The sequence below is a fragment of the Rhagoletis zephyria genome, unplaced genomic scaffold (assembly GCF_001687245.7).
Source record: "Rhagoletis zephyria isolate East Lansing unplaced genomic scaffold, Rhagoletis_zephyria_1.1 Rzeph_scaffold_00180, whole genome shotgun sequence".
Taxonomy (NCBI): domain Eukaryota; kingdom Metazoa; phylum Arthropoda; class Insecta; order Diptera; family Tephritidae; genus Rhagoletis; species Rhagoletis zephyria.
Genome location: NW_016157264.1, coordinates 73,256 through 87,132, shown reverse-complemented (window position 1 = coordinate 87,132; position 13,877 = coordinate 73,256). Strand labels below are relative to the sequence as shown.

The window sequence follows — 13,877 nt, the reverse complement described above, 5'->3', positions numbered from 1 at the left end:
CCTTTGACTATTTCATTAAATATGCAAAGATTTGGACACTTGCATGCACATAGAAAAAACTAACACCAAAAGTGAAGTAATTTAGATTCCTGGACACCCTTTATGATCTTAGCTAGAATGGGTCTCTCCATCACTATTAACACAGAACTGGTCTTATTCACTAGGATGTATAAGATGCCTTGATTTGGGTGTGTTTACCTGCCTGCCGCTTTTCGCCAAGATCAAGTACTTGGGCCCGACCCTATTTAGGAAACTGTCATGATCCAAGTAATTTCTTGGCTATATTAAACCACAGCCAAGCCTGTAATGTTTTATGGAGCTCTCAACTGCGGGAACTCGCCAGAGAATTTTACAATAGTTACAACCGGCTAACCTTCATTGCTATTAGTGATGCATTGCGGACTACTACTCCCACTCTGGCGCTTAACGCCATGCTGGCTTTCCGTCAACATAAAGTTTCGGCTTGCGTATTATTGTAGAGCTTTTCAGGCATCAGCGGTTGCCATTAAAGAAATAGAGAAAAAATATCGCTCATTTACTTCAATAGTGCCATAATCCAAAAATATAAATTTTGAGTCGAGTATGCAGAAATTACCGCTACCTCTTCTTCTATGATGTGCAAAAAATTTCATAGCTCTATCGATTACCAGTATGTATCTCACTAGAACTAAATATGTATTCATTTCTACTTTGGGAGTATACGTAAATTCAAAATTGTAAAGCCGTTTGTCTCGAGTTATGGTATTATTGAAAGAAATGAGCGATATATGTATGTATACATACTTATCAAAAGTGTGACTTCAATATGACAGGTAAACATCTACATATTTTCATGGCAATTAGCGATCAGTGTCACTAAAGTAATCGAGCAAGGATACGGTTGAAAAAGGATAACACTGGGCAGGTAGCGCCACAGCTCACGTCAGCTCAGCAAACGCTGGGCGAAAACTGGGACATGCGCAATTGCATCGGCACACTTTGAAAAAAAAAAACAAAAACTGAAGATCATCATTAGAAAAATTCAGTATTCAGCGGCTAATCTCTCAAAAGCAACTAAAAGACGCAACAAAGCGCATAACTTTTGCGTACACAGAATTAAAATATAAAAAGTTTTCAGCAGCAGTTTTTACACACTTACACGTACCACTTGCGTACAATAATTATTTTCATTAAATATTTTTTCATATTGTTATTTTTTATTGAATAGCATATTTTGACTTGATGTGGCCGCTGAGCCACAGCTTATAGCGTAAGCGCTTAGTGCTAAGTAATTATTAATATTTTTTGTTTAATTATATAGCGTACATTGTACATATGTATGTATTTAAAATTTTATGTACACATATTTATGACGTTTTTATTTCTAATTAACTTTTTACCTTACTTGCTCTTCATTTATCTGCTTTTATAATAAACCTCTCAACTAAATTTTAACTTTCTTTTTTTGTTTTTTTTTTTTATAGAGGCTAAGCCCGTAGACTCACAGCACTTAGAGAGTACATATGTATATATGTGTGTGTGTGGTTGTGTATGTACATAGCATAAATGTATAAGTTATAAGGTTAAAAATAAGTGTAGGAAGATTTTCTAGAAATTATTTCTTAAAAAAATAAATACAAATTTACATAAGTACTTATTACTACATCTAACAACTAACACATTTAGAAAGTTAGCACAAAATATTGATTAGAAGTTTCTTACAATCGAAACATATGTACCTAAATTTCAATACACACATACATATCTAGTTAAATAGATTTATTAAAAATATTCATAAATACATATTTACAAATATGCAGTTATGATTTGTGTAAACACATAATTATATAAAGTTATACATATGTAGTGCCTAGAGAAATTGTATATGTATGCGTGCGTGTAGATCGAGGCTTTCGGGGACTTCACTATTTTCTTAGTTAGATAATACATATATCCCGTGATATTTTGTATATGAAATTACATAAAATTTGATGTAGTTATGTAGTAGATTTTGTATATTAAGGTGGTTATGCCTAGGTATGTATATGTATGTATGTATTCTTTTACTTTAAGGAAAAAGTGTGCTTGTATATGCGTGTAGGTTTGTAGGTGTGTGTGTATATACTATAAAGGTTTAGATTTTTTGAAATACCATATGTCTGTCTGGATATAAAATAGCTTTTGATAGTTGGATTCCCTAGTTAAGTTTTTTGTTTGTTAATTTCTTGTTTTTAACTATCTTTAAATATTTTCTTTTTTTTTTAGCTCTCTGGCTTTGTAGAGAATTGGTGTAAGTCCACGCGCATGCGCAATCAAATAATTTGCATTGAACAAAATGCAGCCGCAGTTGTGCTCAATTGTAGAATTTTTTTTTAGGGTAAATATTTTTTTGCAAGTATTTAATTTTCTTTGAGGAAATATTGTATATGGATTTTCTAACAAATACTGTTCATATATTTGATTTTTTTAGAGTGCGAATATTGTTTTCAAAAATCATGCTGACTAGAAAAAATGGCTCTCATAAAAATTTGTTTTAACTGTTATCTAACTGTTGTAAAGACACGATATGTTATGCAGGATATGCGCCGACTGTTGGATCTCTTCAAGAATGATTTTGTTTTGCTAAGACTTCGTAAGGAGCATAACTGCGGCTAAATTTTTTCGGCAAAACTCAACATTCTAAATCATTACTATATACTCGTATGTAAATAAGTATGTATCATACGTACGTATGTATGTAGATAGTTAAGAATTTACATAAATTTTCTGCGAACTACACTTCCGCTTCCACTAGTCGCGTGTTAGTATTTCCGCTGCATTAGTTGTGGCCTTACAAATTGCGTTTCCAACGGCTGCTGTGGCTGATATTGCAATTGCAAGTGAATTTGCTTCTGCGCCAGTCCATCTCCTAATCCATTTCCAATTTCACCTCCACCACACCAAGTGACACCGTTCCCATTCAAGTTGTTGTGTCGCAAAGCAGTAGACTGCGCCCATTGCGTCGGCATTGGTTGTGTTGGTGATAGCGACGTTGGCAATATGACTGATGCCTGCGTTTGCGTCCGCGGCAGCGCATCCCTTATTCATCCGCACGGTGGCGCATATGCATAATGTCAGTTGTTCGAAGACGCATTCGACGATGCAATGGACGCTGGTGAGCCGACAGCCGCTGTGGCGCTGGCTGCTCCAATGCTGGATAGCGAAGAGACGCGCGTACGCTTCTCACTGCCGCCACCACCAATACCGACGGCGCCATCGGCAGGATTGTCGCTTTCTTCGCCATTACTAAAGTTACCTGGTAACCGCCGCTTCAGATTGTTATTTAGCCCGCTCACGATCGCCTCATCTTCGGAGGTGGAGTTGGCGCGTTTCGGCGTGCTTGCTGCGCTATCATTGTCCAGTGAGGCAATGGCTGTGGCAGCCGCAATTGTAGCGGCGCTGAAGTCATCCTCTGAGGCGCTGTCCTGTGAAACGATGGCGCTGTGGTTTGTGTTTGCATTCGTTGTATCGGCAAGCGAGGCGCCGCTGCCAACAACAGCACCACCACTGCCGCTGATGCCACCCATGCCCGAAGGTGTTGTGTAGCTGCCCAGCTTGTTGGGGTCCTTTTCGATCAGCTTTTGTGCTAGTGTTTTCAGCGAGATTAGTGAATTCTCACAGTCGCTTGTATCGATTTCGGTGAGACTGATGCCGGCGCGCTCGATTTCGGCATAGGTGCCAAAGGGTAGTTTTTGCAGGCATTCCAATTTTTGTACGTGCGTTTTGGAGCGCAAGTGTTTGGCGAGATGTCCATGTATACGGAAGGCGATTTTGCAGTCCGTGCACTCGAAGGGGCGTGGATTCGAGGTCGTCGGCACACCAAACGTGGATGTCATCATCACTTTGTTTTTGTGCGCCTCAGCGCGTTCGTGTTTCTGCAGGTGACCTTGCGTGCGGAAAGAAACACCGCATGGCTCGCAACGGAACTTACGCTCCATATAATGTATATTCATATGCAGCGACAGTTGGCCTTGAGTCTGGAAAGTCTTCGCACATACTTTGCACACGGGTCGACCGTCTGGTGACATGCGTACGCGCGGATAGACAGGCTGAATTTCATTGTTGCCGGACTTCTTGAGGCCGTCCTCGCCCACGACAACTGTGCGACCGGGTGCCGAAAGTACACCCGTAAAATCGGTGGTGCCAGGCTGTGCCACGACGGCAGGCAGCTTGGCATTGTGTGGCTCTGTGGCTTGGGCGGCGGAAGCAGCGTTGCTTGCATTCAGACTAGCTTTAGATGTGTGCCCCGCTGCTGACTGTTCCTGATCAGAAATGCACTCACTGTCCTCGCCTTCGTCAGACGACTTACAAGGCAAAGTAGAGCTGGATTTTGCAGAAACTACTTTTTTGTTGTGGGGGGCCTTTTGCGCGCTTGATTTATTGCTAACTGATGCACTGGGCGTGATCGCATTGTGAACATTCTTTTCCTCCTCCGCTGGCGCTACACTCGCCTCAATCGCAGGCACTTGCAAGTCAGCTGTACTCATTTCTCTCGGCCCTTCATTGTCTACATTGACTCCTGGAGTATGCACAATTTTATTTGCTACGTTTGAGCGTACTACTTCCGTGGCCTCCAGGGTGTGTGCAATGCCGTGGCTGACATTTTCCACAACTGCCGTGTTGGTTATGCTTTCTGAAATTCGCATGGCACTGCTCGCACTCGCAGTTGTGGTAAGCGCTGCGCTTGCGCCCGCGCTGGTTACACTCACCGTGCTCATTGTTGGTGTGCTAGCGAGGCTCTGATTAATGGCACCCACATTGATCGGATCGGGGAAGCTGCGGTTCATTTGAATCTGCTTGATTTTGTGGTACTGAAAGGCTTTATGGTACTGGTAGGCCTGAGATAGCTCATCGCCGTTCTTGTAATTTTCAAGCATCTCGGTGGAGCTGCGCACCTTATCCGACACTGAGATAAGCGTCTTAAGGAAGCCGGACTCGTTGTTGCTGCTGCCGAAAATTACGTCGCGTATCTGTGCTTGTGTTTGCTTTGGTGGACCGGCGAGTGGCACCACTTTGCTTGGATTGTACTCTTCAATAGTTACCCTGGGTGTAGCTGAAGTGGTCGCGGGTACTGCAGGTGAGGGCGTAGGATTTACCGCGGCGCGTGGCTTGGTGAGATCGATTGGCGCGCTTTCGTAACTAGCTGTAGTAGCAATACTGCTGTACTTCGGCTTGGACTCCTCGGGATTGGAGTAGTACTGCTCTTGTTTCTGATAGTCGAACGGTGGTTTGGGTGAGCTGAACGATATGACCCGCTTAATGCCAATGGGATGTGTACTGCTTGTGGTTGTACTGGTAATAGCGGTGACGGTGGTTGTTACACTAGCGCTCATCTGTCCCGCAAAGGAAATTGCAGATGGCTCGCCAACGCGCTCGCCTAGATGGTATGAGTACGATTCACTTTTTGGACGCGGCGAGACACTCTGACCAATCGGTGGTGTCATCGAGAGCGAGAGCAGGCCACGTGCCGCTTCATGCTCCAGCAGGCGTGACTTCGACTCGTCGGTATCTGTGTGAAGTGAAGGGAAATTAAAATTAGTATTTTGTAAGCTACAGATTTTGGAGAATTGATAATTACGCCTACCGCTGCTTTCGGACTCGTTGTCACTGTAATCTTCCGAGTCCGATTCACCCGGAATCGAAGAGGTGCGACCACCAGCCGATGTTGTCGACTGTTGATCGAACTCTGGCTCGGGTTCGAGGAATTCACCATTAGCTGGCATGGGACCGGGATTGATGCCAAGCTCCAGGCATTTCTTGAAATGCGTCTTCGACTGCATATGCTTTGTGAGATTGCCCTTCGTTTTGAAGCTGTAATTGAAGAGCAATTAATTATTTAACTCAACTAACTTTTAAAATTCCTCATCCACATTTACCTGAAGTTGCAATGCTTGCATGTGTATGGCCGCACATCGGTATGCGTGCGTATGTGTTTCTTCAGCATTGAGGGTTTCTTGCATCTAATGCCACACTCGGAGCATACATAGCGGCCGCGCCCACGTCCGCGTATGTAGGTGTAGTCCTCGTGTGACTCGTAGCCGCCGACTAGCATTTGACTGGCTGAGGAGTCCTTCTTGCTGCCGCCCTCTACGCTGCCGGTGCTGCCACTGCTGCTTGCGCTACTACCAGCGCTAGCCTTCTTCGACTGCTCGCTACCTTCCGAGGTGTTTGTGTTAAGTGAGATTTGCCTCAATTGATGATGCTGGTACTGGCCCTGGCTGTTTTCAAAGGGTGTCATTACGGTCTGCTGGGATACTACCAGTGAGTAGGGTAGCTTGTTCGTGCCGGCCATGGTGTTGGGAGAAGTCTTCTGACGTGAGTCGTATAGCGACATAACTACCTTTGGCTTGAAGCCCAGCGGATGCGGATTGTTTTCAGCGCAAACTTGCCACACGCTGTACATGGAGAGCTTCTGTGCGCCCGCCACATATGACGGCTGAGGGCAGTTCACCGTGCAGTAGAACATCTTCGTGCTGCATTTGAGCCCCAGGTAGGTGTAGGCGTGTCCGTTCAGATAGAGTTGGACGCAAGATTTGGATGGGCGTGGTGTCTCCGGCGATATCAGCGGCAGTGTGTTTGCTGTTGGTGTGATGCCATGGTGGCGTTTCGGTGTGAAAGTGCCTGGTTTGAGTGGCAGGCTTGTTGGCCGTAAGAACTTATTCTTCTTCGTTTGGGCGTCTGTGGGTTCCGAGACACCACTACTTGGAGTAGGTGCCGAAACGCTGGCGCTAATTTCGACATGTAATGGAGTGAGAGCCGAGTTACCAGACGCGCGATTACCGCTGCTCTCTCCGTCTTTCGTCAAATGATCGAAGTTGAAGTAGCGCACTTCCGTTTCGGGCGGTGAACTTTTTGGTGCATTGATACTGCCGGCCTTACGTGGACTTACATTGTCGGCCATGCGCGTAAAGTTGAATGGTTTCTTCGGCACATCCAAGCTGTTGCTGGTGCTGCTTGGCTTTAGTGATGAGCCCGCTGCGGAATTTTGATTCCAGTTGCGTGCAGTGCGCATGCCGGGTGGCGGTGGCGCACGTTCGAACTCACTGGGTACATTCTGCACGCCGCCGAATGGTGACAACGACTTGAGATTCTCGTTCGCTGGTAGCGTCAACGATTTGGGACTCATGTTGTTCGAAAGCAACATAGGGCTTGGAGTTTTCTTGCGGTTTGGGGTTAAGGAGCGTCCGCCACCCAGCATGGGTGTCGGCTGTGGCAACTGCAAATGTTGCGGTGGTGGCAGTTGTGGTGTTAGGCTGTGGGGACCTGGCATGCCTGGCACGTGAGGTACAATCTTTTCTCCACTACCTTGCATGCTTTGTAATGGCGGTAGTGTCAGCGGGTTGAACGCCGTAATTGGATTAATTGGGAATTGAAAATGCTGTGGTCCATTTGTAGGCAAACCGAGGCCCGAGAGTCCCAGCTTAGGTGCGAAAGCGGAGCTGTTGATAAAGGGCAATGCTGCGGAATTTTTGTTCTCCTTTTCCTTTGGCGGCTTGGGTGAAACCTCTTGGAAGCTGCCGCCCGACAGCAGTGGCGTGCGTATCATTTTGGGACTCTTGTCGACATCGCTGCATTCGGAGATCGGTATGATGCAGCCGCCAGACGAGGTGAAGCGACGCATCCGATCTTCTTTTTTGTTTGTAAGGCTGAGGTCGGTGCTGCCAGCGGTGGAAAGCATCTGCATATCACCGCCACTGATGCTATTGATGTTCAAACGTTTGCTTGACGTAGCGCCCATAAGGCTGCCACTGCTGACTGGCGCGGAGGCAAGCACAAACGGATCGCCACCATCCAGCGTCAGCTTGGCGCGTTTTGCTGGCGTCTGTCCATCGAATTGACGATCCTCGTGCATTTTTGTGATGATCACATCTTCGGACTTGCGTGACTCGCTGGTGTTACCAAAGTCAACAAGCGGTGTTTTGCCCAATAGCGGTCCCGGAGATGGCAGTGGTGCGTCAATAAATCGCACAATATTCGGATCGGGCAATGAGAGGGTGGCAGGCGGTGCTGTTGGTGGCGTACTGCGGGGTGAGGCAACACAACTAGCGACACTGCTGCTGCTAGTGGAACTTGTCGGTGCCGTGGACGTTGCTGAGGTGGTGGTAGTTGTGGTGGCCTTAGAACTACCTGCCTGCGAGGCGCTCAGCCGACTCAAAACCAATGAACTTGGTTTCGTGCGCAGCTGATACCAGGCCAATTTAGCTAGTGGTAGCGGATCACGCGAACGGTAAAGCGAATTCTTAAGCTCAGGTAGATTGAGTGTCATCGAATTGGAGCGGAAGTAGCGATACGACGGCGACGATACCGGGCTGATGGGCGCGCTTGAGGCACCCTGGCAGTATGTGCTGTTGTGCAGCTGCAGGTCTTCTGCGGTGCGGAATGTGCTGGCACAAAGCGGACAGTTGTAGACAGCGTCTTCGCCCTCGCCAGTCGGCACGGCTAAGCCGCGTGCATTCAGCAACAAATTTTTGATTATCGAGACGTTTGTTGGCTGTTTGGCGTTGGGTGCGCCGCTTCCAGCAGTTGCCGGAGGCCCAACCATCACAGAACTGCTTGTAGAGCCATCATTGCTGGAATTGGAAATTTGGTTCTCGATTGACTGTCGCTTGCGTGGTGTGCTACTTGGTGTCGAAGATAAGCTGTTAGATGGTACGCCGTCGGATGGTTCCTCCAGGCGCGCCTTAGGTTTAGCTGACAAGTTTAAGGGCAGTGCATTGGTGCTGGCGTTTGTGCTGCTCAGCGCGGTGCAATCTGGTGCTAATGCGCTTCTCTGTTGAATCGCGCTCATGATATCCTTGTTGTGTGACGACAAGCCGGTGGTTTGTGCCATTGTGGGCGATGGCGTAGGACGCTGCGGCTCATGTGGCGGCAAAGTAGGCGGCCCACTCGAACTTGGTTGGCGGTATGCTGCTGTTGACAAAGGCTGCTGCTGCGAATGCACTGCTGGCGACGCATGCGCAATTGTGCTGCCAACCTTTGTTGCGGCGGGCGCAGTTAAATGCTTGGAAATACCATTTGGTTGCATATGTTGCTGCTGTTGTTGAAGCTGAAGGTGCTGCTGGTGTTGCTCCTCAAGGCGCAGCTGTGCGAAGTGTTGCTGATGCTGCTGCTGCTGCGTTGGTGGCGGCATTTGTAAAGCCTGCGTGCCAGCCATTAACTGCTGCTGGAATTGTTGCTGGTAGTGCTGTTGCTGTTGTAGCTGTTGCTGCAGCTGTTGCTGTTGTTGTTTCTGTACAATCGCTTGCGCCAATCGTGCGTTGGTGGCGGCGCTTTCGCTGCCCACTGCGGCGGTTGTGCTGACAAGACTAACGCTGCCGCTGCCTGAATTGTTTGCCGTTGAGGCAGATGAGCCACTGGTGCTGCTGTTGTTGTTATTGAAACTGCGCGAGCGATTAATACCCTTCGGGTATTTCTTCTGCAATAGCACCGCCTTGTTTTCCACGATCGCCTCATTCTGCGAGATCAGCTTGGAAATGTGCTCCTGAACCAGATCTGCAACCTTATTGGCGCCGCTGGCGGCGGCGTTCGAAATGTTGCTATGCAAAAGGCCAGAGCTAATGGAGGCAGTGGTATTGTTGGTGGCGCCACTGACGTTGCTGCCACCCATGACGGGCTGTTGACTGGCGGCAGTGTTGGCTAGGTACTGCAGCGGCGTTTGTGGTGCCGCCTGTAGGCCAAGGTGTGATGCTGCATTCGATGTTGAAACCGCGTGGTGAGCGTTCCCGCTGGTAGCGCTAGTTGCGCGAGGATGCAAGGGCATTGTGGCAGTTGGCTTGAGTATGGTGGGTTGGTTGCTCGAAGGTGCCTGTGTCTGGGGCGGAAGCGGCGGTGGTGGTTGAGTTTGCAGATGCTGCAGTTGTTGTTGCTGCTGCTGCTGCTGGCTCAGTTTGTGCAAATGCTGCTGCAGTTCTTGCTCCAACCACTTGTACTGTTGCACTTGGTAGTGTAGCTTCTGTCTGCTTTCCGGCATCATCATATGCAAAGCCTCGGGCGGGAAATCCATAGCGCCTGGGTAGATCATGCGCGGTGCTGCTAGATAGCCCATGTTGGCTGCTGCAACCGCGGCTGCATTAACCATGTCTGGGCGCTGAGCCGCGCTCTTGGGTGACATAGCCGCAGCTGCGTGATGTAACGGCATATTCGCGCCGAGCGACGCTGCCACGTATAGTGGCGTCTGTTGGTGGTGCTGCTGTTGTTGCTGATGCTGCATTTGTAGTTGCATTTGATGTGTGTTAATGTGATTATTCAGTTTCACTTGGGTACTCGGCGAAAGTGAAGGATGATGGGATACGTTTTGTGGCGCTGGCACTGGTGCCGTAGGCGGCACTTGCGGCAGCATAGCGGAATGCGCAGCTGGTAACATGCCCTGTGGTAATTGTTGTGCTGGTGGTGGTGGTGGCGGCTGAGGTTGCGACAGTGGTTGTAGTAGGCCAGGTGGTATGCCCGCGGCGACGGCAGCTGCTGCCGCTGCAGCTGCTTCCTTGGTTGTCGCATACAGCGCGGCGTTGTGAAACTTCGGTTTGTATGGTTTATGTTCGGCGCTGGCGCCAATCTGTTTAGGAAGCGCTGTGGTAACGGCGGGCGTAATTGTGGTTGCGTTTGCATTGGGCGTCGACGGCGGTAGTGTACCAGCCGCGGGCGAACCAAGTGGCAACTGCTGCGGTGTTTGTTGTGTGGGCTGTTGTAGATAGGCGCTTTTTGACGACGATATTGAAGATGGCGACGGTGTGGATGGCAGCGCCAAATGTGGCGGTTGCGCGGAAGCTGCTTGCTGCTGCTGCTGCTGCATGGCCAAAGCAAGCTGTTGTTGCTGCTGCAGTTGCGTTTGCTTTTGTTGCTGCTGCTGCAGCTGTTGCAACTGTTGCGGGCTGAAAGTATTTGCTGTGCCGGATGAGGGCGCTATCGCACTCGCTACAGCTGGCGAGGAGACGCTGCTCAAATCGTCAAGCGGCGAAGCGGTGCGGCTCACCTGTAAAAAATGAATGTAAGAAAGTTGTTGTTAATACTGTTTGTCATTCACACTTACCACATCCGAGCTGCTGTTACTCAACTCCGGATCACCCTCCTGATCGGAACCTCCAAAGAGACCATCATCGGCGCCTATTGGCACCTCAATGCCGCGTTTCCGCGCGGCATGAGAGCGTGAACTGTAATGAAATCGCAAAGAAATAAGTAACTGCTTCGAACAGTTTTCAGCTGCGTAACTCACCGACAATGCTTGTAGTAATTGCTGTTCGTTTTGAATGCAATGCCGCAGATGTCACACGGGTAGGGACGTTCATTTGTATGCGCGCGTATGTGCTTCTGCAGCACTGACGGTTTGGTGCAGTTCAGATTGCAATAGGGACACACGTAGCGGCCCGAGTTGGCAGCAGCAGCGCCAACAGCATTGCTAGTACTGCTGCCACTCTGCTGACTTTCGAACATATGCAACATAGTTTGCGGTAATTGTTCAGCTTCCAAATATTGCTGCGCTGAGTTCTGCGCCTGCTCGCCAACGCCGCTGTGATTCTCTAAACTCAACGGACTAGTGTTGTTATTGCTCTCAATTTTGCCGCTGGTATTCGTTGCAATGGCGCCGCTGTACTTGACGCTATTCACACTGTTATTATTATTGTGGCTTGGCTGCGCAATCGCTTCTGCATGCGCATGGCCATTCGTCAAGCCCGTGGCTGCAATGGCATTTTGCAGACTAACTGCTGCGCTGGTGCTCTGTGCGTGCGAGTGTGTTGCTACCGCGGGCGTTGGAGTTGTTGCTGGTGGCGGTGAAATTGAGCTGGTCGATGCCGACGAGGAGAGCGATGCGGTGCGCGTTTGTGGCGCCTCACTGCCCGCGTCACTACTTGCGCTGCTGCCCGCAGCATTGACGCTTTGGCTGTCGGCCACAAGACTATCCACATCGGTTGTGCTGGCGAGGCGCTTGAATTTTTTATGCAAATATCGAGAGTTATTCCAGGTATTCGAATCCGCGATCGGCGTCGCCGTGGCCACAACAGTAGTCGTTGTATTTGCTGGCGTTACAGTCTGCGCTGGCTTATTCTTCTCGGTGGCCTGCGCCACCTGGATATCACCATTGTTGCTGCTGATGCCACTGATCTCCTGCTGCTTTTCGCTTTTACGCGTCACTTCATTTTGACTTAATGTAAAATTATGCTTACTTATACTACTACTGTTACTATTATCACTGTGCTTCTGGTTGGTGTTGCTGCTGCTGCTGCTTGCTGCTACGTTGGTGGAAATGGCATCTATTGTAGCACTATCGCTACGCGCTGCTGCTACTTCTGTATCTGATTTCGCAATAGTCTTTTGTTCTCTAGCTTCCTTGGTTCGCGCCGCTTTGCTGCCGCTACTTTGTACTGGCGAGGCAGCATCGTTGCTGATCGCAAGCGGATCTTTGGCACTACCACCCGCTGCCTTGTTGCCGCCACCACTGCCGCTCTCTAGAGTAGCTGTGTAAGCGGCCACTGCAGCGGCACGTTGGGCAGCTGCCTTTGCCTGCTTGGCTGTTTGTTTCTGTACTTTGACGTTATTGCTCGCACTCGCTTGCGTTTCGCCTATTTGATTGCGATATGTGCCGCGTCGTTCTGTTGAACGATGGTGATTATTTTGCAATTTCGATGATTTATTGTAATGTTTTGCTGTAGTGGTGGTGGTTGTTGTGGCAGCTTCCATATTGCAATTGCTGAGATTTCGCTGTTGCGGTGCTGATTGCTGAGTTTGACGTGATTGCGTGGTGCCACCAGGATCATCTGTGGGTTGAAAAGAAGAGACAGAATAAATTAAAAAAAATAGTCGCGAAGTAAATAAACTCAGATAATTTTCCTAATTGCAAAATGAGGTATTTATTATTTTTCGACACTGCTTAAGCGGGAAGTGCGTCGGAGTAGGAGTTTGCAACAACGTATGCCGCAGCATCTTGAAATAACTGCGTACCTATATAGCGCGCTTATGCACTTCTCAAGCGGCTCTTGATGTTATTTGTTAAAGACAAAATTCGATTTAATCTTTTTATGGAGTCCATGATAGACTTGGCTTGGTTAGTTCCTCAGCTTAGGGAATACTTGCGTTATCCCTAGAGACATTGAAGCTGGAAGCTGGAAAAATATACCCCATTTTTTTTATTTCGAAATCAAAAAATATTTAGAGGTCGCTCAAAGCGCTCGTAGTCTTCCTTATATTTTGTATGAAAAAAAAAAAACAACTTTTCGTAGGAATGGTATAGAATTCTTGAAAATCAATATTTTCCGATCGGAAATCTCTGTTCTCTTCTGGAAATTCCCAATAATGATAAACCATTATTTTTTTTTACCATTTTTTCATAGTAACTTTATTTTATAGGTCCGCCAAAACCCCCAGAAAATGCGAGAAAATGCAACGGAAATACTATTATTTTTTGAAATCAAAAAAAAAAAAAAAAAAAAATTGGGGGAGGTTTAATTTTTTTCCTAGGGGGTGAAAGCATTAAAATTCCGACTTCACCTATTTTGAACCGCCCTATTTGGCAGCGTTTGACTAAATAAGACCACCAATACTAGAAGATTTCATTCCGGGGCTCTTGCAATAGGGTGCTAATGCTGTGACACTTAGGCTTATAAGATTAAAAAAAAAAACGCTTGAAATTTAGTTACGTGCCAAAAAAATTGGAGGTTGGCAACAGTTGTAGCTACACCAAAGATGACCGATAAAGGTTGATTAAAACTTCTTGTATTTCAACACATCTCGTACTTATGTATGAATGTATACATATTTATAAATTTGAATGCGAAAATACCCACGCGATTAGATTTCGTTTTCGCCGCAAAATAAAAATTGCCAACGATTAGCTTAACAAAAGGGTATTTACAATAGATACAAATAAT

The 13,877-nt window shown here is 47.5% G+C and overlaps 1 protein-coding gene across 5 annotated transcripts in view; it reads right to left on the bottom strand.

Moving 5' to 3' along the window:
* Positions 1–1,174: 1,174 nt before the first annotated feature.
* Positions 1,175–13,877, bottom strand: part of shn (zinc finger protein schnurri) — a 53,274-nt gene continuing 40,571 nt past the window's right edge. For 4 of the 5 annotated variants that reach the window (XM_017608936.1, XM_017608930.1, XM_017608949.1 and 1 more), the window contains exons 2-6: positions 11,228–12,767; positions 11,045–11,165; positions 5,895–10,987; positions 5,597–5,829; positions 1,175–5,527 (exon numbers count right to left, since the gene is read on the bottom strand). In XM_017608936.1, coding sequence (XP_017464425.1) covers positions 3,093–5,527; positions 5,597–5,829; positions 5,895–10,987; positions 11,045–11,165; positions 11,228–12,690 — 9,345 coding nt within the window. In that variant the 5' untranslated portion in view covers positions 12,691–12,767 and the 3' untranslated portion in view covers positions 1,175–3,092. The remainder of the gene's footprint in view (positions 5,528–5,596; positions 5,830–5,894; positions 10,988–11,044; positions 11,166–11,227; positions 12,768–13,877) is intronic. The other variant, XM_017608955.1, reaches the window with a different exon arrangement.